The sequence below is a fragment of the Orcinus orca genome, chromosome 18, assembly GCF_937001465.1.
Source record: "Orcinus orca chromosome 18, mOrcOrc1.1, whole genome shotgun sequence".
Classification (NCBI taxonomy): Eukaryota; Metazoa; Chordata; class Mammalia; order Artiodactyla; family Delphinidae; genus Orcinus; species Orcinus orca.
Window position 1 is genome coordinate 3,500,263 of NC_064576.1, and position 27,311 is coordinate 3,527,573.

A 27,311-nucleotide genomic window follows, 5' to 3' on the forward strand; every position below is an offset into this window, starting at 1 on the left:
CAACTTTATACTACTGATTGTAAACCAGCCAAACAATTTCCAAAATTGTGGTACCTAATATGTGTAATTACTAAGCAAAGATGATACCCCGACCCAAATTCAAATATCATACAAATATTAGCTCCTCAAGCCTGACCAGCACTGTAACTGTTGGAAGATCCATATATCACAAAAACACTGGGATGTACAATGCGTTATAACTTGCAAAACAGCTTGTCTTATTATGAAAGAATATTTCGTCTGTGGAATTCTCATTGTACAAATGTTCCAGTGGATATGGCTTATGAATCTGGAGTGGCGGTGTACATTTTTACTGAGGAATGCTGTTTTGTGCCCATTAGATATTTATAATTCATTTTAATAAAATAACTTCTTTGTTCAAGGGACTTGAATTATTCATGATTTTTCTGAGTTCTTTCCTGTCGGAGCTGCTCACAAAGCAACCCCTGACGTTTGACTTTCTAAATAGCCTAAGTGATTCCAAACCCTCTTTTGCAAAGAGAAACGGATGTTGGAATGGAGGTCAATAAAGAAATGCTTGTTTTCTCCTACACGCTCTCACACTTCAAAAGAGGGGTCCAAGCCACAGACCAAGAAGCTGAATTGTCTCTCTGAATGCTGGATTAGATTGTTGCCTTTTGTTCTCCAGTGGCTCCGCGTCTGCAATGCCAAGCACACGCATGTACGTGCACGCGGGCACACGCATGTACATGCACTCACACACACGCGCGGACGCACCGAAGCCAATGGCCTGCTATCAGCTTTGAGCTTTTGCTAATAAGAAAGATCAGGAACACAAAACTCCAAGACTTTTCTTCCTCACAGGCTGCCCTGAACACCTACCCCACGGTCCCCAATCTGAGGCTTTTCCTCCCATTAGAGATGTGCGATGTAGAAAAACAAAAAATGAATTCCAAGTAATGGGGTTTCTCAATACTGCTGTTGTATAATATATTCACTTCGGTATAGACCTCCTTATGGTTCTGGGTTTGATTTTCTCCTTCATGAAATGAAGGGATTAAAAAAAAAACATTTCTAATGCTCTGGTAGCTTAGAATTTCTATTTTTAAATCACTTTCGTCTGGGCAATCATGCTTTGATATCGGTGTTTTCTTCTTCTGAATTTCTGTTGTTTTGGGGGGACAGTAAATCTCCAAATAGTCTCTTACTTTGAATAAAAAACAATTTTGATGAGGCCTTCTTACCTCATGTCTCCTGTTTGACATGATAAAGTGTATCTATACTGCTGGATGTAGTATTTTCAAAGAAACTGAATAAGAGCTGTTAATCATGTAACAGTGACTTCGAATACGGCCAATTCATTCCCCTCCCCCGGTCCCACGCCCCACATCATTCACCCCCCGCCAACCCAGACAATGGCGACCACAGATATTGTTCTGTCCCTTCTCGGACAGGTCTAGGGGTTCCACTCCATTAAGACCCCATCGCCCCTGGAAAATCCCCCGTCTCTCAGCTTGCATTTGACATCTCCACCTACTTGTCCAATCAGCTCTCCACCTTCAACTCTCAAACAACATGATTGGTCCTCAGGCCATGATCCGCCTCCCCAAGCATCCTTTATTTTCTCTCACAAAAGTTCTCATAAAATCATGACCACTCACACCATTCTTCTCGAATCCAATAACAAACAATCAGTAAACAATAACTCAGGTGTCAATAGATATCTGAAGTAAATCCACGTCTCTCTCAGAGTCCAGCTCCTCCCTGCTTTGCCAGGAATTCACTGCTGTGTGTGGACCCGCACACCCAGCTCCCTCTCTGCCTATCTCTCACCCACTTCTCCTCTGAATGGGGTTTACTCTCCTTATTGGCTCGCTCCCATCCTATCCAAATCTGGACCAGTCCTTGTGGGAAGACACACCGGATCAGGCAGTCAGCGGACATGCACACATTGCAAAGACACCCCTCAGCTCACTGTCTTAAGAATTCTCCCCTCCGCGGCCCTCCTGTGACCAAGGCATCCTCATTTTAACAAACACTTTCCTCCTCCATTGCAGAAAATCAGCCCCCCAGTTTATGTGTATTGTTCATCTGAAGCCATTATGTAACCTCATCTGTTACTAATGAATCATAATTGCTCAAATATTATGTCCCATTATTTCAAAAGACTACTGAAAATTAGGAATGCATAGCTAATGTTATATCCAAAATACGGCAAAGGAATATAAAAGTTTATATGTGCGCTAATTGTTTATTCTGATCTGAAAACTAGGAAAATAGAAACACAAGTTAATACACATACACAAAACTTCACCTAAACACTCAATAAACGGTAACAGCCCTGTTATACAGATAGTTCTAATCTAATAGTATATCCAACTATTCTCCTAAAAGAAGTCACCATTTCTTCTCTGAAAAATAAGAAGAAAATTTAAGACCGCTAAAATGCAACCACAATTTGAAGGCAGAACTACCAGGCTGAACATGTATAATCACTTACCGATGGGCATATAAATTGTTAAGGTGGAGTCCATACTTCTCTTCAGCAGATAACCCATCCATCAACAAGGAGAAGATGAGAAAATTGCTCTGGCCAAGAGGTTGTGAAACAAGTCTGGATTTCTCTAGCATATATGTATAAATTCTGGCTGGTTAAGGAAAGAAAAGGGATTCTGTCAAATGGCATTTTAGTTTCATTTCCATAAATTGACACAGATTAATTAGAAGAGATAATAATGCAGCTTCTTTCCCAGCACAGACCTTTTAAAAACAAAATAACAGACTTTATTTTTAGAGAAATTTTTTAAGTCCAGAAAAATTAAGCAGAAAGTACTGAGTTCCAACACACCCTCTCTCTCCCCTCCCTCACACGCTGTTTACACTATTATTAACATCTTGCGCTAGAGTGGTACATATGTTAAAATGAATGAACCAATATTGATACACTATTATTAACTAAAGTCCGTAGTCTACACTGGCATTTGCTCTTGGTGTTGTACAGTTCTATGGGGTTTGAGAAATTTGCATGTCATGTGTGCACCATTACAGTACCATACAGAGTAGTCTGCCCTAAAAATCAGTGAACCACCTACTCACCCCTCCCTCGCCCCCAACCCCTGGTAACCAATGATCTTTTTACTGTCTCCATAGTTTTGCCTTTTCCCGAACGTCATATAGCTGGAATCACACAGTATGTGCCCCTTTCAGATTGGTTTCCTTCACTTAATAATATGTATTTAAAGTTGCTTTTTGGTCTTTTCATGGCTTTATAGCCCATTTTTTATTAGTGAATACTATTGCATTGCATGAATATACTACAGTTTGTTTATCCATTCAGCTATTAAAAAACACCTTGGTTGCTTCCTGTTTTTGCAATTATGAATAAAGCTGCTATAAACATTTATGTCTACATTACGTGCAGATGTGGTTTTCAACTCAGTTGAGTAAATGTCAAGGAATGTGATTCCCAGATCGTATGGCAAGGCTATGATCAGCTTTGTAAGATGCTGCCAAACTATCTTCCAAAGCGGCTGCACCATTTTGCATTCCCATAAGCAATAAATCAGAATTCCTGTTGCTCCAGATCCTTGCCAGCACTTGGTGCTGTTGGTGTTTTGGATTTTAGCCATTCTAACAGGCGTGCAGTGGTATTTCATCCTTGCTTTAATCTGCATTTCCTAGATGACGTATAACGTGGACCATCTTCTCACGTGCTCATTTCCATTTGTCTGTCTTCTTTGGTAAGATGTCCGTGCAGATATTTTGCCCATGTTTAAAACTGAGTTGTTTTCTTACTGTTGAATATTAAGAGTTCTCCATATATTTTAGACAATTTTTTATCAAATACGTCTTTTGCAAATATTTTCTCCCAGCCTATGGCTCATCATTTCATTCTCTTCACAGTGTCTTTCACAGAACAGAAATTTTGAATTTTAATGAAGTTTAGATTATCAATTATTCCTTTCATGGATTGTGCTTTTAGTGTTGTACCTGAAAAGTTATTGCCGGGCTTCCCTGGTGGCGCAGTGGTTAAGAATCCGCCTGCCAATGCAGGGGACAGGGGTTCGAGCCCTGGTCCGGAAAGATCCCACATGCCACGGGGGCAACTAAGCCCGTGCGCCACAACTACGGAGCCTGTGCTCTAGAGCCCTTGAGCCACAACTACTGAGCCGCGAGCCACAACTACTGAAGCCCGCATGCCTAGAGCCCATGCTCCGCAGCAAGAGAAGCCACTGCAGTGAGAAGCCCGCGCACCACAACAAAAAGTAGCCCCTGCTCGCCCCAACTAGAGAAAGCCCGCGCGCAGCAACGAAGACCCAACGCAGCCAAGAATAAAATAAATTTATTTTTTTAAAAAAAGTCATTGCCAAACCCACAGTCACGTAAAATTTCTCCTCTATTCTCTTTTAAAAGTTTTACAGTTTTGTTTTTACATTTAGATTTATGATCTGAGCTATTTTTCATGATATCTTTGTGCTACATGCGTGGGTTTCTTTGCCTGTGGATGTTCTGTTTTGCCAGCAAAATCAGTGGAAAAGACTATCCTTTATTGAATTGCCTTTGCTCCTTTGTCAATGATTAGTTGACTACGTTTATGTGGGTCTATTTCTGGGCTCTCTATTGGTGTTCCATTGACCTATTTGTCTATTTTTTCACCAGTGCTACTGAATCACTGTCTTGATTACTGTAGCTTTACAGTAAGTCTTAAAGTTGGGTAGGGCCAGTCCTCCAATGTTGTTCTTCTTTTTCAGTGTTGTGCTGGCTCTTCTGGAACTTTTAACTCTCCATACAAACCTCCTGTCGATATCCATAAAGTAACTCAGGGATTTTTATTGGAATTGTACTGAATCTATAGATCAAATTGGGAAGAACGGACATCTTAACAATACTGAGTCTTCATAGCCTTCCTATCCGTTGAACATTGAGTGTCTCACCATTCAGATCTTCTTTGCTTTCTTTCATCAATGTTTTGTAGTTTTCCTTATGAGGATCATGTGCATATGTTGCTAAATTTATACTTAAGTATTTTTGTTTTGGTGCTAATGGAAATGGTGCTGTTTTTAATTTCAAATTCCAGTTGTTCATTGATGATATATAGGAAAGTGATTGACTTTTGTATATTAACCTTATACCCTGAAACTTTGCTACAATCACTAATTAGTTCCAGGAGTTTTTTGTTGTTGTTGCTGTTGATGATGATTCTTTTGGATTTCTAAAATCAGATCAACAAAGACAGCTTGATTTCTTCCTTCCCAATATGTGTACCTTTGTTTTTTCTTTTTCTTATTACATTAGCTAGGATTTCCAGTATGATGTTGAAAGAGAGTGGTGAGAGGGGACATTCTTACCTTGTTCCTGACCCAACGTATACTTTTGTGCACAAATATAATCTGAAACAAGACATGTCCTTGCCTATAACAAAGCCACCAAAATAAGTATTAGAATTTTCTTGATTAATGTCTCAAAATTTGCAGGTACATATTGCTCGGGTATATATCAGTAGACATTGATTTTAAATGCTCTGCTGTAGACGTTAGCAAGTATTACTGTCAAACAGCTCAGAAGGTTTTTATAGCTGCACTATTAGGACAAGAGATACAGACAATGGTCTCTCACTGCTGGAAACACTGGAAGAAACTCACTGCAGCAAAGGCAAATACTATGTGAATTCATGAAGATACAATTTAATATACAGAATGGTACTAAGCTTTCAAGACCTAATATACTGGAATTATAAGAGGGAGCTAAATCGTGGTTTGTAGTGCAGTGATAGATGATGATACTGGTCCTTCAACAATAAAGTTTACATTCTAGTCAGGGAGGAAATAAGTAATGTGTCTGTAAGTAATGCAGGCACAATGTGAATAGTGTCCAGTCATCTTCCTGGTTTATTGTGACCTCACACGTATTAGTAGGACTCATATCAAGGATTCACTATTTGCTCCTCTGCCTTTAAACATTACAAAAGAAAAAATAACCCACATCGTAAATACATGTTGAAATTTCGTTCATAGTACGTGAGAAATGACGAAAGTATGCAATTTGGGAGTCACAATCCCAGTTTTGCTTCAAAGATAGGACTGGAAATTCAGAATCTAATGTTAATCAGAACTTAGGACCATATATTTGGCATGCTGAAAATCCTACTGTTTCTGGAGTATTCTTTTTATTTGAGCTTAGGTTTATTCTTATCATTATGAATGGTCAGTAAACAGTTATGTACCTGAATTTTAAATGCAACTGTGAATAACTATAGTTTTCCACTTTGAAGTAAGAATTCGTGGTCGATAATTTTGGGGATCAAAAAAATAGCAGTTTTAGGAAGGAAAATGAATTTAATTTTTCCCTCCATTTGAACTATAAACCAAATTTTGTGTAATGAGTCTACTGTTAATTATTCCGGAGTCCAGCCTCTGAAAGCAAAAAATGTGAGGTCTCCCAATTTGGCTTTTACATAGCAAATCTACTTGAACAAATGGAACCACTATCGCAGTGCTTTATTCCTATAAATTTTGTAAGTGGTCAATTCAGTCAGTCAGAATGGTGATCAGTGCTTAAAAAAAATCTCAAAATTATTAAGAAAAGTTGTCTCATTAGACACCTTCTAGAGAAGTTATCAGAAGTGCATAAAGACTCTTCCAAAATACCCCTTCGATTAGTGGCATTAAAGCCCGAAGGTGATGGCAAAATTAGAATGAGGTGGTGTGGTTTCTTTTCCATTTCTCCATGAGTATTTAATCAGGAGGTAATTTCAAATTGAGGTCTTAATTATTCAGTTTTCTTTCCTACTTTTTCCTTCTTAAGCAAAATGCTGAAAACATGTTCCATTTGTTATGGATAATATTAACCCTGAAGTAATTAACTGCTCAAGAGGATATTTCTAAACATCTGTACACATAGGAAATAAACTGTCATAGCTGTCCCCACTGTTATTTTCTGGTCACCAACTAACGGAATATCAGGTGAAAATGGAGGGCCAAGTGGTGACCTTCTGACCATCAAGCTTCTATACTCAGAGAAAAGACTGACCTTATGCCCACTTGTTCAAGCCAACACACAAGCTTAATTCAAAGCAGTATTCAGAACTAATCAAATTCCACATCATAGAGTGACTTCAATACCTTTCATCTTTCAAAAACAGTATCATCCTAGTTAGCTCATCTCCAGCAGTGAATAAAGTTGCTGTGGATTAGAAGAATTTCTGATCAGTAGGATTTTTTTTAAGAAGTCCATCTTTAAGGAGATTTTAGATGGAAGAAAACCACCAAAAATTCAGAACAACCGAAAGTTCAAATTTCTGTGAGACTCTAATATTCTTCTGAATGGGGAAAATGCAGGCCTTTCTGTTGTGTTTAAAATGAAACTGGAATAATGGAAGGAAAGTGATAGGTTTTGAAGTTAAAAATGTTTCTGACTCATTCATGCAAGTGTCCACGCACAGAAAGTTTCTACGAATTTCTTGATTTCTGAAAACTTGTACATTTTAAAAAATACTTTATGTCAGAAATATTCTTGACTGGAAGTATACCTGTGATCCTTCATCTTTCCAGAAATCTATGTGAGCAGGTCTTCCAAAAAGTTTCGCTACTGAAAAAATATATATGTTTGCAGATTATATGTAACATAATATGCAGTGAAAGGATTTTATAGAGCTATACCCATTTTCGTTCAAGATGAAAGGAGGTGGAAGACATAAACCTCCCTCTCCTTCAAGAAGGTCAAGTGCTCCAGCTGCCCTTCCACTGGCTTCCAGAAACTTCCAGCACCCACTCTCACTCTGCCCACCCAAGTGGTCATCAGTATATGACTAATAAGATCTCTTCCCAGAAACGCCCATTATGCCTTCAACCAGCAATCACCAACAGCACACTTCTGATTAATTACTGCAGCCAAAGAGTCTCTCTTTCACCCCCAGGCACTACTTTTGACTTCACTCTCCAGGATCAGTAATGCCGGGGTCGTTACAGGTGAAACGGTGCCTCAGTCAGGAGCCCAAAGTACGGTCCCCGGTCCTGAATCTGATACTGGCATCTACATGTCCCTCTCAACTTCACTTTCCCCATCCGTTAGTGGGGACAAAAAGAAACAAAGATCCCAGGCTTCCCGGATCCCAAGAGGAGGAATCACCATTTAAAGTACCTACTGTGTACCAGGCACTGTGCTAGGTGTTTTTCCAACTTTGCCTCATTTAAATCCTGCTGCCGGCCTTTTCACATTTAAACCCAACTGGCTTATCTCCAAAGCCCAGGCTGCTTGCACTAAAAGATGCTGTTCTTCAAAGGAGATGCAATCAATTAAAGCATGCTGAGATATTCTTTTTAATTTATTTCATTTTTTTCACATAAAAAAAAATATTTTTTTAATTTTTTGACCACACCGCATGGCTTGCGGGATCATACTTCCCCAACCAGGGATCAAACCCAGGCCCTCGGCAGTGAAAGCGTTGAGTCCTGACCACTGGACTGCCAGGGAATTCCCGGACACTTTTTTTTTAATTGAAGTATAGTTGGTTTACAATGTTGTGTTAGTTTCAGGTGTACAGCAGAGTGATTCAGTTTTGTGTATGTATATATATATATATATATATATATATATATATATATATATATTCTTTTTCTGATTCTTTTCTATTACAGGTTATTACAAAATATTGAGTATAATTCCATGTGCTATACAGTAGGTCCTTGTTGGTTATCTATTTTATATACAGTAGTGTGTATATGATAAACCCAAACTCCTAATTTATCCACCCCCTTCCCCTTTGATAACCATGTTTGTTTTTTATGTCTGTGGGTCTATTTCTGCTTTGTATATAAGTTCATTTGTATCATTTTTTTTAGGTTTCACATATAAGGGATATCATGACATTTGTCTTTCTCTGTCTGACTTACTTCACTTAGTATGATCATCTCTAGGTCCATCCATGTTGCTGCAAATGGCATTGTTTCTTTTTTATGGCTGAGTAATATTCCATTGTATATATACCACATCTTCTCTATCCATTCATCTGTCTATGAACATTTAGGTTGCTTCCATGTCTTGGCTATTGTAAACAGTGCTGCAATGAACATTGGGGTGCATGTATCCTTTTGAACAATGTTTTTTTCTGGATTCATACCCAGGAGTGGGATTGCTTGATCATATGTTAATTCTATTTTTAGGTTTTAAGGAACCTCCACACTGTTCTCCATAGTGGCTGTATCAATTTACATTCCCACCAACAGTGCAGGAGGGTTCTCTTTTCTCCGCACCCTCTCCAGCATTTATTATTCATAGACTTTTTGATGATGGCCATTCTGAAACTTTTCAAAGAACCGAGAGTATAATACTAAGGATAGTTGACGATGACATCAATGAAGATGAAAACTATTTATTTGTTTGTCTATTTAAAATTAAGGTTTGAAAAAATGAAATGCCAACATCTTAATATATTTTCCATCTCTTTGTGTTCACTCTAAGTTTTAACTTTCCCAAGTAGATAACACAGCCTTGGCATATTTATTGGGAAACATCTCTGACTGTTAGTAAATTTCAATTTCCACTTCAATAAGCCTGGGTGTCTTCAAGACACAGAAAAGACAAGGAGCCAATTATTCTTCCCTTCCCACACATGGGTTCTGGGTCCTCCTACCTTTGTAGACCCTTCAGCACGTTTCTGTTTTGCCAGTCTCCACACTCAGGAAGCAGATAATGGTTCTACCCTTAGCACACACACACTCTCATTGTGAAGAGAATCGGCTCTAATTTACACAAAATAATCCACAGTTAAATGCTGATAACTTTCCTTGACTATTGGAGACTCTCAGTAATAGGTGTTCTTTGCTGGCATGAATGAGTTCCCGAGGCGTTTACACAGCCCCCTCCCTGAACTGAATGATGGCTGCTCCGCTGTGATCGCTCCCCAGTGCCACTCCTCAGTCTGTAATCCAACAGATACGGAACGCAGGCCTACTGTGCGCCCAGACAGACAAGCGCTCTGCCATCAGCAAACCTGTATCCTAAGAGGAGTCACAGACAACAACCAGACCAATGGGAAAGGGCGCTTTCAGATTTTGACAAGTGCGGGGGAAGAAATAAGGGGGGCGACTTGGTCTACAGTCAACAGAGCTGGAATCAGGGGAGCACGTTAGAAACAGGGGCTTGGGGAACTTAGAAAGATTACACTGTTAAATAAGTAATCAGATGGGAAAAAACCCTGGACCGAAAGCCTAGGTTAGAATGTTCTTTATTAATTAAACTTCCTTCAAAATAAGAAACAATCCTGACTTTCTGTAGCTGATGTTTCATAAAACTGAGACTTGTATTTTCTTTGTTACAATTGGTGGTTGCATCCCTGATCAAGGAGTTGGCATTAAATTATAAAAGTATAAGCAATAATGTCGATAAGGGAAATATACAGCATCTATCAACCTTAAAAGTAGGAATATAATATTCCCTGTACAATAAACTCCTTACAACTATTTTACATGTTGATAATTTAAGAAAATCTAGACTACCATGAAGCATGAAATCAACCTGTAACCTACATATATTTTACCTAATTTGAGGTGTAAAAACCTTAGTCCAATTTGGTTTACTATTTTAGTGAACACTTAAAATTCAGAAGGCTTTTACACAGGACTAATTTGAAGGACTCAGCTGTCTTTAAAAAACATGTAGGGCTTCCCTGGTGGCGCAGTGGTTGAGAGTCTGCCTGCCGATGCAGGGGACACGGGTTCGTGCCCCGGTCCGGAAAGATCCCACATGCCGCGGAGCGGCTGGGTCCGTGAGCCATGGCCGCTGAGCCTGCGCGTCCGGAGCCTGTGCTCCGCAACGGGAGAGGCCACAGCAGTGAGAGGCCCGCGTACCGCAAAAAAAAAAAAAAAAAAAACATGTAAAGTGATTTATATTGATACTTTTTAAAATTTTTCTTTCAGAAAAGGATTCTTAGTGATGAAATTATTCAAAATATCCCATTGACGTACAGCTTCTTGAAGTGTTTTAACAGTGCCTGTTTTCGGAGGTGATGATGATACGTTTGCTTAGACTGAGAATAATTTTGAAAAGTAAAGACAGACACAATAGATCTCTCCTTATTCTCTGCCGTGGGGTGAATTGTGTCCCACAAAAAGATATGGCTAAGCCCCAAGCCCCCATACCTGTGCACGTGACCTCGTCTGAAAATGAAGTCATGTGCCAGGCGGGCAGCACACTGACGCTCACAGCTCTTTCACAATCCAGAGGGCGTTTCAGGACCTGGAAGTGCCTCAGATCCATCTGTATGAATATTTATTGTCACCCTGTCACAGTGTGCAGCCTGCAGAGGCCGTGTGAGAGGTGTCTGTGGGTCTGATTATGCTGGAGCTCCATGGGGCTGCCTGAGGATTCACTGAAGGCTCCACAAGTTAGCCGTCGCCTCCTGCTTTTACGCAGCATACAATTATTTTCTAAATTAACGTTCCTGAGGAGGACATGTTAAATTCTATCCAGAAGAGAAAGTAAACAAAATTAGGAATGGATAAGACCGTCAGAAGCCACTTATCTTCGCCTTGGTAAAGGGAATATTGAATCAAGAACAAGCTGTATCAGTGTCAGGTGTACAGCAAAGTGATTCAGTTATACGTATACATGTATCTATTCTTTTTCAAATTCTTTCTCTATGTGGTTGTTACAGAGTTGTTAATCAACTGCATACCAATATAAAATAAAAAGTTAAAAAAACAAGTATAAACTTTACAACCACAAAAAAAAAATAAATAAAATTATTCCATTTTTTCCATAAAAGAACACGCTGTATCTCCTCGGAGCCAGCTGTGCATAAGCCGTAGCATCCGGCTTCACTTGGGTTGGGCTAGAACCGTCCCTCTCAAACTTCAGCGTTTGTCTGAATCACCAGGGAATTGCCAGGAACCGTTCAAGTCCCAATCCTGAGGTCTGCAGTGGGGCATAGGAGGTTGCATTTCTAACAAGCTCCCAGATTACACAGTGTCCTCAGTTATCTTCGGGTCCCCCTGGAGTAGCAAGGGGCTCGGACGTGCACCCTTCAGAACCCCCGAATCTCCCAGCTGCGATGGCTCCAACCCTTGGTGCCGGAAAGCTCAGGGGAAATCATGCTCACAAATGAGGTGGCCAGGCTGTGCCCTCCACTTGGAGGCATGGTCTCACTGGGGTGTTACAAACAAAGATGTGAAAACCAGAGTTTGAGGCTCAAGACATTTCTCCTCTGAGGTTTTCCTAAAATGGTAGATCTTCAAACAGAGCTCTTGGCCATGGAGTGAGAAACAACACAAAACAGCCTTCCTTTGCAGAATTTAAGCCTCTAACATCAACATCTAAAATTATCTTTTCTGACTCTCTTTATGCATATTTTTTACCAAATTTCATTTAGTACTAATGGGATTTGGACATACCTTACTGCAAAATACAGGTTATTTGTTTCTAAACTATGGTCAAAAGTGACTTTTGTTTCCTGAAGGGAAGATAGTGTAACTTGAAACACCAAATAAAACTGATCTCTTTCAAAGATAATTACAATTGTTTGTGTGCTAACAGCTGTTACAAAACTTTTGAAAATACTCTATTCCTCCAAGTAGATTCAGGCATTCTAACTACAGTTATATTCATGTTATTAATTTGCATGGATAATCCGTTTTGATTTGAAAGATGTAAAATCCCAAGTGAATTCTAAACTAGTTGAATTTCAAATAAGGGGTTTTCATGAAGTACACATTAAATATTTAAATCAAATAAGAAATAGTTCAGTTTGGGTTTAGTTGGGTGATCATTTTGATTTTTTGATTTGTTTTAATTCAATCATTTTAAAATACAGATTCAGTTTTATTTAAAATAGATTTCCACGTATCTTGCAAGAAGGAATTATGTACTCAAGTTACACATTACTTTGATATTTAAGTTTGTTTCTGTGTTCAGCAAGTGTGATTCATTTCAGCTATTTTTGGTTTGGTTTCATATTATATAGTTAACACAAAAATTGCCTTGAAAGGTTCACCTTGCATTTCAGAATATTTTTCAATTCACAATAATTTTAGAACTCATAACGTGACACCTTAGGTGTGCACACTAATACACCCACATGTGGGTGCGCGCGTGCGCGCGCGCGCACACACACACACACACACGCACGCACACACACCAGTCACTGTTGCCACGGTGCTTGGTGTTTCTCTGCCCCCTTCTGGTAGCTCCAGAGATCTCCTTTGTTAATTTTACACTTACCTCCAGTTAAGTGTTTTTTCCTCTCACAGAATTGTAGTTCAAAATACTTTATGAAGCAGCTGGACAGGTCATTAAGAGTGGTCTTGGCATGTCCAAAGGCTTCTAAGATGCTCATGACCTGTAGCAAAAGGGAAACGTTTATCTTTTCTTAAAGGGAAACAATTTACTGAGTTACCCATCTGTTTAAATAAAATTGGGTAATAATAGCAGAGAGACAGGAATATTCCCTCAGCTAAGAGGTTCTCCATTGTTCATACAACACAATGTTGCGATTTTAAGGTCATTCTTTTCTCAAATGCAAACTGCTAGCATTCTCCCTCTCAAACGGAAGCTAACAGTAACAGGATAATTATGCACAGAGCACATGACTCCCTTTTTTTCACTAGCCTCTCAGTGTAACACACACACGCACACACGCGCACACGCACACAACTCAGCACATGCTATTTGGGCTTTTTAACTTGACTAGAACAGTGGAAGTGCTTCTGTGGCTTTGGAGGGAGGAATTAGAGTTAATATAAGCAATAGTCAGAATTTCCTTTAAAAATAACGAATCCATGTAGACATTTGTTTATAACCTTCTTCTGAACCCGTATTTACTTTGCCACATACTCTTTTGCACCCCGAGTCCCTAGATAACCCTCCCATACCCTGTTTTTGCTCCATAATAAGAATTCTAGATGAAGCCACTGGATCCAGGGTATCTTATCACGAGGTGCTCTTGTAGAGACGGGTGCTTGCAGCTTTAAAATGCTCTTAATACAGCTCCACGGATCAACCCTGGCATCTGAAATTCTTCACGTATTTCCTTAAAGATTGACTATAGGATGAATGTCATTTTTTTCTCACAACCGATTGTGCCTGTGACAATGATGATGGCCAAGCAATTCTCCAAAATGTATGAAAATCTGGAAGGTTCAAAGGTACTTTTTTGTATCTTTCAAGATACTGACATCTTAAATGTAGTTCCTGCATCAACCACAAGATGGGCACTATGATACCTTCTTGATACACTTGGTGGTGGCTTATAATTTCTGATGATAGTATTTTTCGAGACTTTGATTCTAAATTAGAAAAAAAAAAGTTTGCTGCTGTTTTTTTGTTTTTTTTTTTTTGCGGTACGCGGGCCTCTCACTGTTGTGGCCTCTCCCATTGCGGAGCACAGGCTCCGGACGCGCAGGCTCAGCGGCCATGGCTCACGGGCCCAGCCGCTCCGCGGCATGTGGGATCTTCCCGGACCGGGGCACGAACCCGTGTCCCCTGTATCGGCAGGCGGACGCTCAACCACTGCGCCACCAGGGAAGCCCTGCTGCTGTTTTTTAACTTTCTGGATGCTGCTCTACTAAGGCACTCAATTCACCTGGAAGTATCTCATATTTTGAAAGATTATAAAACAACACTTTGATTCTAAGCACAAGTCACAGAGCTAAACATCGTGGAAACAGCGAAATATATTAAAACGTCTGTTTCTGAAGTCTGAACTTTTGGAGAGAAACCCTGAATCTTTACAGAAACCCTATGATTTAGGTCTCTTTACAATAACCTAATTTTAAAGATCATAATAGTGCATTGATAGTAGTAATGGCAGAAATGTTTCTGAAAAATAATTTGAAACAGTATTTATGAAGGTCCTATGTTTTGCTTCTTTTCCAACAACTTAATACGAAATAAATATATAGCAAAATTAATAGTGTAATTATATCACATTTTAAGCCTTTATAATATTACAATAAACAATTGTTTAAAAATTCATAAAAAGGAATAAAATAACATTTTTAAATGTCTTGGCTTCTAGTTGGTTGGCGTTGTATCTGATAACACACTAATTTCTTATTATAAAAGAAAATGAATATAAAAGATAATGAATGACCGACGCCCAGACAGGAAGTCCAGGATAATGAACGGCACGGTGCATGTGCTCTGCCCCCCTTTTCCCGCTCTGCTAATGACAAGTTCTACCACCGTGAGCAAGTTTCATAAATTCCCAAACCTCCTTTCCTTTACTCTAAGCAGAATAACCCCTTCAGTGGTTATCAGAGTCCAGTGTATGAAGCGCTCAGCTTGGCGCCTGGCACATGGTAAGCATTCAACAAATAGCAAAGATTCGTTTTGTTTTTGTTAATAATAGTAGAAAACATTTATACTTTACTTACTATGTGCCAGGAACTATATATATATAAAGTTATATATAAATTATATCTAACCGTACACACATTCATATCTATGTACGAACGTATATGCGTGTATATGTATAAATAACTTCTTTTAATTCTCACAACTACTGTCTCCATTTTATAGAAAAGGAAATTGATGGATTAAGTAAATTTCCCAAGGTTCAGAGCTTATAAATAGTGGAGCTGGAATTGAAACCCGAGCAATCTCTTGCAGAATCGGTGTGTTTAATCACCGTATCTGAATAATGATAAAGACATATAAGGCAGAAAATTAGCATAAACCTAAAACTACTGAACAAATATAAATAGATGGCATTCTTTCATTGTGCACTGCTGGTCCACGATTCAAGATTAAACTGAAATGAGGTGTTCTTTTTTTTTTTTTAATCTTTAATCATCCATTTGCCCAATAGGTGGCGCTAAACAAATGTGTTAAGAGAAATACAGAAAAAATGCAAAACCAATACTGTTCTGCTGCTCAACTTTAAAACAAAATAATGAGAATATTGTGCCATAATAAAACTTTAAATAAAAATATAGGCAAAGGGAAGTAAGTATACATTTCCTCAGTATTTACTCTTTCAAATTTTATTGGCATGATTTGTTCCTATTTTACATTGGAATTTTTTTCTATAAAATTTTCTTAGTTCTGCCACTAAAAGTTACGCACACTTATCCTGGTGGTAGTTAGTCAGCTGGATTTTCTCAAAGTAAAAACTTGTAGCCTCCTCAATAAAAAATAAGGGCTTAATCAAGGTGACCCCCATCACTCTGTGAAAGCAGTTACTCAATAAACATTTATTTAATTTAAATGGAACTGAATGTCTTAAAGTTGAAACTCATTTGGGCCAGAATTAGTGAAAAGTCCCAGGCAATTGTGTTTTTTCCCAAAACATGACTTTTATGTTCCAATAAACCTACTGCTATGGAAAGTCCCTGCTTCCACAGTTTGAAATTCAAATAATGCGACTACAAACAATCACCCTCTTAACCTATCTCAGCTGTTTTGAAATTGTCCAGGGAAACAAAAGCAGTATCTACAGTGATGGGATTCAAACCCACCTGCCCATGGGGTAAAGCTCACTCTGAAGCCCATCGCGAAGGCAGAATGTAAACCTACGTAGACTTTCAAGAAGGACAACTGAAGTATAAGATTAAAATCCAGAAAAGTTACAGCTGTGTGTCCTTTAAACTATATGTGCATTACCTGCATAAAATTACCAAAAATCATCTCTGGAGCTCACCTTCAGATACCAGTTAAATCTCTTTCTCTCCCTCTCTGCACCCTCTGTGGAGAACACCGCTCACCGTGACAGCATGGAACTTAGAAATGGCCAGCTTCCTCCCAAACCCCTTCCCTCTGTGTTTCCCACCCCCCACCCCAACTCCAGATAATAACCTTTAATTTATAAATCTTTAATTCTGCCATCGATGTAAACCACAAGGAAAATGTTCTCTACGCCTCAGTTTCTCCACGATTCTGTGCTGAAGACCTACCGATATGTCCTTCCTGTTATGTTGCTACCGTTCTTCTACTATTTATTCTCTGGAAACTGCTCATCAGCATGACCTTCAATGACTGTTCTTCTCTCACATTATGCTAAGATGTAGGCCAACATGATTTGGTCCAGACTCAACCAGTATCTCCCAGTGGAAGATACCATGTGTCTGTTGTGCACGTGGCCCCTCGGGGCAGCATCTTGCACGTGTCTGCCCCGTGGTACCTCCAAGGGGTTGTTCCACCATCTAACTCTGCTCACTCACTCCTCTCTTTTCAGGGCCACCTAACGAACCTTCCTCTCATCTTGCCCTGAACATAAAGCCTTCTACTACGTTGCTCTGTTTATCAAGGATATTCTTTCCTACTCACCTCCTAAATACAATTTTTCTTTCATGCAGAAAGTACTGGCCCACCTCTTAAACAGACATAATTTCAGTGAACACCTGTGATGTTATAATGATCTGCAGTCAGTTCATAACTTTTTCCAGTGCGTGTATTTTATTACCGCACAGCACACACACTTGGATGCTGGGCAAAGACTGTGGCTGGGTAATTTTCAAGAACGTCTTGTACACTGAATAAATGCATGTGGATGATCATTTAAAGGGAGACTGTAAAAAGCATGATGGACATGAAGTTTAAGCCATACTCAAACCTAAGACTGGAAATCACTTATTTATGACACCCTTAATTTGCCATGAGAAAGGAGTAAAATGAACAAATGAATTAGGAATAGTTTCACTTGAAATTTGCATTGACATTATAATATGGATTCCCAGATGCTAATTGATTTGGAAGAGTTGTATCTATCTTATCCAAAAAAATGCAGCTTAGAATGTATTCACTACATAAAGCCAATTTACATAAAGTAACCCAATTTGCATAAAGCCGATTTACATAAAGTAATCCAATTTACATAAAGCCAATTTACATAAAGTAATCTAGAATGCATTTTAGAAGTCACACTCTGCTCTTTCTCAAAGCATTGTTTTAATAAATGAGTGCTTTAGTCTATAATTTACATAGAGACTACGGTTTCTTGTCATTACAATTAAGCCAGCAGATCCTGTTATTTTATTAGGTAACCCGAGTCTACTTTATAACCGCATTGCTTTATAGATTCTCTAAGCCTTAAGTGTCATTAGTAAGCATATTACAATATCTGAACAAAGAGTTTACACTACTTTTCCCAAGTTGACCCAAAATGTTAAATTACTTTGAGCTGTGCTGTAGAATTCTGCACATGCCCAATACATAGCTCGAGTTTAATAGATGGCTATGAATTAAAGTCATTAATGAACACATACAATACCATACATGCATTGTAGAGCTGATTTATCATATATTCTTTGTAAAGAGAAGAATTGAAAAGAGAGTTTCTCCTTCTAATCCGCTGTGGCCTGGAAAACACCTGTTAACAGAACAGTGTGAAAACATCCGTCTACTTGCAGGTGTCTCCTTGAGTCAAATGTCTGAGTTTTATCGTGTGAAGTTTGACCTTTCCCTTAGCTGCTAATAGGACTTTGTGGTTCCTCATTCAATCCTGACAGTATTTTAGGTCTATGAAGTAGCAGGATAAGGTGTCTTCATATAAAAGCAAATGTTACTGCATATAATTTAAAATCAGTCTTAATTTGGGTGAAAGGAGCCAAAAGGTACAAACTTCCAGTTATAAGATAAATAAGTCCTGGAGATGTAATGCACTGCATGGTGACTACAGTTAATAATAGTGTATTGTATATTTGAAAGTTGTTAAGAGACTAGATCTTAAAAGTTATCATCACAAGAAAAAAAATTTTGTAACTATGTGTGGTGATGGACGTTAACTAAACTTATTGTGGGGTGATCATTCTGCAATATACGCAAATATCAAATCATTATGTTGTATACCTAAAACGAATACAATGTTGTATGTCAAAATACCAATTTTGGGGTTGAAGGTTTATCACCAGCCTATTAATGTCATCAAAGTTGACTGTTACCAGTTCTTCTACATACATTGAAACTTTATTATCACCTCTCAGTAATCCCCCCACAAAAGTTGCTTATCTGGCCAATCCCACCAAAGTGTCCCTTTCTATGTAAACAACGACGACTCTAACCGTATTACGTATTTTCAATCCAACTGTTCAGAGCAAATACAAAAAGAGTATGACGTTCAAAATATTTTGCAATATATACAAGAAAATAAACCTTGACGTGAACAATATTCATTTGCACCGGTCTTTTTTTCTTTCTTTCCACAAATTTTGGTCAACTTATGGTTAAACTGATGGCCTATTAAGATGCCCCCTTTATTTGTAAACTGCATTTTTCTTGCTTCTCCATAGTTTCTAACCCAAGCAAGAGACTTACATGTTTAAATTTGGAATCGAATATAGGCCTGCTGGAACCAGACCTACAGGCGAGGTGTCTCATTATTTGTTTGCTGGCTTCAGACTTCCCAGATCCTCTTTCTCCACTAAAATAAAATAGGAAAAAGAAAAAACCACAAGTTTATGGTTTTGGAGAACATAGTAAAAAAATTAAATAACTAGAGACAATTCTCAGGCACAAAGAAGGTGAGGAAATGACCTAGTGACTTTTAATGAGATGATGGCATCATTTAACACTTCCATGTGATTCACTCCTTTGCTGTACTATATACACAATAAATAAATAAGTGTGTGTGTATGTTTGTGTGCCTCTGTGTGTGTACCTGTGTACACACAATATGGTGTTTTCAATGCTGGGACTATAAATGAATAGGATGCCACTTCTGCTCCCCAGTATCTTACAGAGTAGAACCACATGACGCAGGTAAATTATAGCAGAAAGGCCTTAGGCTGGAAAGAAAGACGCTTCCGCCTGTCCCGTGCTTTGTGAGTGCAGGTGAGTGGGGTGGCCGCCAGGTGTCGGTCCCCTACAGTCGAGATGCGTATTTGGTACGGCCACACGTCTGGCCTGGTTAAATCTTTGAGTCCTCCAGGAAAGACGTTACATCTTCCTTGGAAAAGTCACTCAATCCTTCTCAGCTTTCCTCCTCTTTCCTTCAAAGTGAACATCAAGCATGCAGCTCCTACAACTAAGCCGGTAAAGATGGAGGAGCGACCAGGTAGGTAAGTGCCCGGCGCTCAGCAGATCCGAAAACGGCCTGACGGAGGAGCGACCAAGTAGGTAAGTGCCCGGCGCTCAGCAGATCCGAAAACGGCCTGACGGAGGAGCGACCAGGTAGGTAAGTGCCCGGTGCTCAGCAGATCTGAAAACAGCCTGTTGCGTCTTGAGGCTGCTGTCAGTTTGGACATTTCGTGTTTTCCATTTTCCTTTAATCTAGGAACGGGCACCATCCAAATATGTCCTGCATGAGGACAGTGCTTTTGGTATTTCCCAGGCATACTTCGTAAGTGATATAATTCCTATAAATAATGATTGTATTATATTCCTGAGACTAGGCAGTATAGGGTTAACATAAAACTCCAATACAATAATTACTAAACCAACGTGGTCCGATACGAAATAAGGCTTTTACTGCATCTAGATGGAATACTCGTGAAAACGGTGTTTACTCATCGATAGCCAGAAGTGGAAAATACATATAAAGCTCTTTTGCTAGGGCTTTCTCAGGTTTCTCCCTTGAGCACTTGTTCTAATGAATTTGATTAAAGGGTGTTTGCCAGGAAAGAAACTGACACTTAATTCTCTTATTCACATCTCAACTTGTTAATAAAACGTCTACTCCCCTCATCTGTGACCATAAACATTTTAACCACTTTTAGAGCGACCAGCTTAGTAGCCTCAGGGGAGCAGGTGACAGTGACCTGCGGAAGATACGAAAGAGCTCATTTTCTGGGTTCAAAGACCCTTCCTTTTAACCTTCTAATTGCAGAGCAGAAACAATCTAAATCTTTCATGATGGAAATTTAACGTCTACAATTATATTCCCTGTTTAAAAATTCTATTACCCAGCAACATAACTTGATGTGTCAGGCGTCTCGTTTTTAGAGAGATTTTGCTTGCATTCACTCAGGGATCAATCTTGAAAATACCATTTTCCTTTTCCAAATATTGCCTGCTCCTTCAAATGAGACTTATTGAGGGCCTACTACGTGCTGGAGTCTGTTAGTCTTCAGGGTAAAAGAGGTGAAAAGATACCGCTTCCTGCACCATGGGCTGGGGATACTCTCGAGGAAGGAGTAGGTACATAATTAAGGTATGATTATAACAGGTGGGCACAGCTAGCAACGAGCCCATGGGAGAAGGGGCAGGTACATCTCTGGGAAGAAGCCAGGGGAGACTTCTGGGTGAGGTAGTAATTGAGCTCATTCTTGGAGAAGGGGCAGCGTAGAAGGCAGTGCTTATGCAACATTAAACACTCAACCAACACTCCCTGAGCATCTACTGAGCAAGTCGAAACAGGGGCGGGTCTCGAGTCCCTGCGGATCTGGAGACATAGAGCCTGGGAGGCTGTGGGGCTGACCCCAGTGGTCACGTGGGTCCCTTTTCCTTCTCCCCACCGTTGCCCTCACCCTGTGACCACATGTAGGGAAAATGATCAACTCTCTCGGCTAGCCAGAATCACATGGCTTTTTGCCATCTCATAAAATCCCACAACGAGCACCACATTTCACTTTGAGTAAAATACAAAGAAATCTTAGAAAAAAGAAAAAATGGATATAATAGTCTTGGCCTCATAGCATATCAAGTTGAAACTAAAAATTCTAGTTCAACGTGTTCAAGAAACATTCCTTGATCTGAAAACCCACGTCTATGATTAAACCAGACATTGACCAAAGATTTGGGGCGGCGCTGATGGGTCATGGACCCATACAAAATGTGAAGCTTAAATATGAACAGCCTTGTCTGCTAAATCTGTACATGACAGAAGCAGACCCTATGTTGCTTACTTCACAAGTTAGCTGCACATTCAGCATAAAACATTAATTTAGGTTTGCTCAGCATACTGTTAGGATAATGGATATTTGTCGTACATGCTCAAAACAATTAACTAAAACCATCTATCAAGGCCTTCAGAAAATTAAAGCAAAGGTAGAACTGGGTGGGCTCCAAACTCCCAGTTCTAGCCCAGGACAGAGATCTAAAAATTGTTAAAAACTATTCCTTAGGATGAAGCCTAGTGTGTTACGGGAGCCCATAATTATGAAGAAAATGAAAAATAAAATGAAAATTTGAAAATCAAATTAAAAATCCTCTGGCCTGGTACTGTAAATCATCTACTCCAGGAATATTTGAACTTTGATCTCCAAATCTTCAATTATTCTTTGTAAATGCTAATTATGGGACATAATAGACACTCTGTAAATGATCTTTACACAAAGTATTTAGTTGAATTCTAAATTGACTCATTTTAATGTATTAATATAAAGGCAGAAAGCCTGTCGTAGTTAAGACAATCAAGGAGGTTGAGAAGCTACAGGCAAACACCAATCCCGAAAGAAGACAGACAATAGCTACAGTAATAAATCCTTATGATCATGGATTTGCTCTTCCTTTTTTTTTTTTTTTTGCGGTACGCGGGCCTCTCACTGCTGTGGCCTCTCCTGTTGCGGAGCACAGGCTCCGGACGCACAGGCTCAGTGGCCATGGCTCACAGGCCCAGCCGCTCTGCGGCATGAGGGATCTTCCCGGACCGGGGCACGAACCCGCGTCCCCTACATTTGCAGGCGGACTCAACCACTGCGCCACCAGGGAAGCCCTGCTCTTCATTTCTCGAAACGTGAATGAAGAAATATTTTTTTCAGAATAAGTGGTTGATAACATGGCATTATTAGCCTTTAAAAATGTCCCAAAGGAATATTAGTTCTGCAGAATATTAACAAATCTTGCTATTGTTAGCAAAACAATTCCATGAGCAAGTACATGTAGAAACAAAGACAAACAGGTTTCTTCACTGAAAGAACATGCTAGGCATTGTGAACTCTGTAATCGGTAGGTTCCCAAAGGATAGGGATTCATTGGCCCCTCACAGCTTCGCTAAGGTCCAAAGTCTTTGACAAGGATTAAGTGGACTCAATGAGAATTCAGTTAAGTCCGTGGATTTGTAACCATCATTTTAGGTGAGTCTGGGGGGACCTCTGCAAGCCTCCTTAGGTTAGCGGCACTGGGCGAGCCACGCTCTAGAGTCTGGCTGTGAGTGTGGATAACCTTCACTCGGGCTCAGGAGCCAGACTATTGGGCTCACATCCCAGCTACACTAACTATTTACTAGCTGGGAGACCCTGGACTAATTAGCTAACCCTTCTAATACTCAGCACCTGATACATAAAACGACCATAATAACAATCATGATACCCATCCTACGAGGTTACTAAAGCAATGAATCAGATGGTTCATGGAAAGCACCTAGAGGAGACGCTGGCACGTAGCAGGTTCTCAATAAATACGAGTTGTTATTATCGTCAACACTATTACACACGCCCCACCACCTCATGATTTTTAAAAAGTTTCTCTTTTTGTCTAAGTGAGACCAGGAAACCCAACAGATAAAGCAGATGAAAGCAGAGTTGCTTGATTCAAGAATGCCCGGGTTCCCCACCCCAACCCAGGGGACACTTCCAAACAGGTGTAAAAACAACCATTTGCACACTATTTTGAAAACCAGAACACTAAAGTTTGCAACCCATCGATGTGACCCTCCATGGAATTTTTGATTAAATTCACAACGTAACAGTATATAAAGAAGTGCTTATTTAAATATTTAAATATTATTTGGGTTCTTTCCAGGTTTCCATAGTTACTCTTGTATCTCACTTGGACTCAGGTTGTACAAAGCTTTATTCACACATTCAGTCTGCAACCAACACTACTGCTGAAATCTACGCAAAGCCAGGGGTACTTATGAAAGTCTCCCTCTTGTGGCAGTGTGGTCTGATATAAAACACAATTCTCAACGCAGATCTTATTTTAATACCTAAATATTTCTTTATTCCTCTATCAATATATAATCACATTTCATCCCTACTTCTTGTGGGACACTTCTTTTTGACGTGAAGAGTTTTTGCTCCAAGCTAAATGCTCCCTCCTGAGCATCTTGGTATTTATGAACTAATATTACCATTGCATTTCACTAAAAAATTAATTTGAGTGTATAATTTTGTTGACATATGAGCAAAGGTATAAATACCTAGAAGCGGGTGGGAAATCCCACATCTGCAAGGCCTTGCATGGTATTTTGCTCAGCACCACATTGTGGAGAAGGGTGGTACTACTATCGGGTGCCTCTCTTTCCCATGTTTTCTAAGGTTTGAAAGCAAGACACTAGTTCTAAGCTGTAAACCTTCAAAATGAAGAAAAAATTGGATGACTCTCGCAGACATAATGTTGAATGGTTGAGATGAGTTTCAGGTCCAGTTTGTTGATATCGATTCAGCTACACTCAGGGCCATTTCTAACAACAAAGGTGTTTCTCCTTTGTAACGAGTCAAGTGTACTCACTGCACACTTAGTGGACCACGAACTGGTGAGGGAGTAAATAAACGTAAACCAGAAGAAATGAGGACGGTTTTACCGCCAAGCCCTCAGGGCAGAACTGAGCCTGGAGCTGGGGTGAGGGGCAGGCTCACCTGAGAATGAAGCACTGAGGTCTCTGCTCCTGGAAAAGCTGGTGGAAGGCTCTCTCCGCACAGGAGAAAATGTGAGGTGGCAGAGAGGGGCAGGGCTGCTCCGCACTGCCCAGGTACAGCTGGGAGACCTGGAAAACAGGGCAGCACACAGGCAGGAATGTCCGTGAAAAGGGTTCAGGATCCTCTACCTCACAATGCTACTGACATAGTTCCCATACACAGAAGCACATAAATCTCTAATTCTGAGTCTCACTTGTAAACACAAAACATTTGCACAATGCTGCCCTTCTCGGCACATTTTAAGCATCCGTAATGACAAAACGGAGACACACATCTGAGCCTTATTATTCGGCTTGCAGGCTTTAAATCACTTGGCTGTCTTCAAAGAGAGCAACTCCCCAAAATCCAGTTCAGTAGCTCTCCATGAAGTAAGCTGAAACGGCGGCAACTTATATCAAATGCAATTTCTCTCAGCAACATTTAATTTCAGTAACATAAGACGGCAAAGGATATTTAATTTGAAAAGAAATCAGTTGCATCTGAAACATACAGATTTACAAATTTCTCGGAAAAAAAGACAAAATGAACTTGATTTCAGGGCAATGGTGATTTTTAATGATCGCCACGGTGACTCAGTGCTAGTATTTTTAGTCCTTGCGAGTTTCGAGTGAATTGAGTTATATTCGAATCAAAACTAAATGATAGGAGGACTTGTGAGTCATGAAGAAATATCAGACACACTTAATTTTTATTCTGCAAAATAACTGGCTTGTATCTTCAAAGATGTCAAGGTTGGAAAGTTCAAGAGTAGACTGAGGGACTGTTCCAAATGGAAGGAAATTAAATGCCCAGTGGTCAGCGCACCCTGTGATGGTCGACTGGATCTTTGGTTGTTTGGGCATCACTGAGACAATGGAAAAGACTTGAATGAAGCCTCCTGATTAAATGGGAACAGCTCTCATTTCCCGATTTTGATGACTGTATGGAGGTTACATAGGAAAATGCCTTTGTTTGTAGTAAATACACAGTACGTGTACTCAAGGTTGATGGGACAACATGCCAGCCAATTATTTTAAAATGGTTGAAGGAAAAAAGCTGTTTGTACTAATTATTTGCAACTTTTCCATAAGTGTAAAATTATTTCAAATTATAGGGGAAATAATTTTTTAACGTAGAATCAATGATCTACAGCTACAAGAAAAAATTGGGTGACTCTCACAAAAATAATGTTGAATGGAATCTATCAGATACATATGAGAACATACTAGGAGATCGCATTTACAGAGAGCAAAAAAAAAGCAGGTGAAACCAATCTATGTATGCTGTTAGAAGTCAGCGGTGGCGGTACTTTGGGCAAAGGGTTAGTGATTGGAAAGAGCAAGTGTGGGCTCTGGAGGCTGGGAATGTTCTACCTCCAGTGCTGCTGGAAAAGCACAAGTCGTGTATGCATTATATCCCAATAAAAACATCAAAAGCCTAAGTCATTAAACATTGTGTTTCTGGTGCAGAGAGAGAAAAAGGAACCGCTGGAACAGACTACAGAACTCCACTCAGGCCTACTCGGTGAGATTTGGGGGCCATAGGGGCTGTGTCACTTATCCTTAAAGGAAGCTGTCAAGAAAATTGATTATTTGTAAAGGAAACAAATATCACTATCTCATGCCATCTGTAAAAATAAATTCCAACTGAATTTAAGTTCCAAATATGAACAGCAAAGCTTAACACATTTAGAAAAGTATGTAAAAACAGTACTCTTATGATTTGGGAGTAAGGGAATAGGGGTCAAAAACACAAATTGTATTGGGAAAAATCCTACAACATCATAGCTAACAACTCCTGTTCAACCACAAACAGCACACATATAATAATAAAAAAAACTCAGGCGAAGACAGAGAGGAAAGTAAGCTGGGCATACAATCAATAAATCCTCAGCATTTTATAAATGACTCTCACATATCAATAAGAAAAACTGGAAACAAAATAGAAAATTGGGCAAAGAGTGTAAGCGGAAAGGAAAGGCCAATCCACGTGAGAAAAGATGAAAAAACAGCTCTCTTCGTAACCAAGGAAATGCTATTTCAAACAATAAGGTGATACAGTGCGTGTGAACTATTGGTAACGTTATCAATAGCAGCTTAGTAACGATGGCGCTGGCCTCACTTGCTCTATGCCTGCTGCTCTTCTCAGCATTTTACACTCACTCATCCAATTCTCCTAGAAACCCGAGACTTGGATATGAGGATGACTGTCCTGCTTACAGATGAGGAAACTGATGCAAAGAAAAACGAGTGACAGGTCCAAGGTCACGTGGCAAGTTAGTGGTGGAGCTTGACTTCGAAATGAAGTTTTCTCTAGGGCTGAAAAACACATGTATAATACTGAGTGTTGTTCTAAGAAATTCTACGTATAATTTGGCAGAAACTCTAGACTTAAGGAGGTAGGTTTGACTAGCGATCTCTCTGTAGAAATTCTCAAACATGAACCAGGAACTACACACCAAACAATCCTCAGTACTCTCTGTAAGAGCAGAAAACAAGAAAGTAATTCTACGATAGGGATTAATGAATAAATATAAATAATTGTGTATTAAAACAATAAAACACTATAGGGTATTTAGAATGAATTAGCTAGACCCGAACCTTTTATCATGGAAAATTTTTTTTTTTTTTTTTTTTTGCGGTACGCGGGCCTCTCACTGCCTTGGGCTCTCCCGTCACGGAGCACAGGCTCCGGACGCCCAGGCTCAGTGGCCATGGCTCACGGGCCCAGCCGCTCCACGGCATGTGGGATCTTCCCGGACCGGGGCACAAACCCGCGTCCCCTGCATCGGCAGGCGGACTCTCAACCACTGCGCCACCGGGGAAGCCCCATGGAAAATTTTTGAAAGCATAATGATTAATG

General features: G+C 39.7%; 1 protein-coding gene across 2 annotated transcripts in view; it reads right to left on the reverse strand.

Moving 5' to 3' along the window:
- Positions 1-27,311, reverse strand: part of MYO16 (myosin XVI) — a 478,842-nt gene that overhangs the window by 229,436 nt on the left and 222,095 nt on the right. For both annotated transcript variants that reach the window (XM_033435062.2, XM_033435063.2), the window contains exons 13-16: positions 24,411-24,538; positions 19,207-19,312; positions 13,177-13,294; positions 2,462-2,609 (exon numbers count right to left, since the gene is read on the reverse strand). In XM_033435062.2, the coding sequence (XP_033290953.2) occupies positions 2,462-2,609; positions 13,177-13,294; positions 19,207-19,312; positions 24,411-24,538 (500 nt within the window). The remainder of the gene's footprint in view (positions 1-2,461; positions 2,610-13,176; positions 13,295-19,206; positions 19,313-24,410; positions 24,539-27,311) is intronic.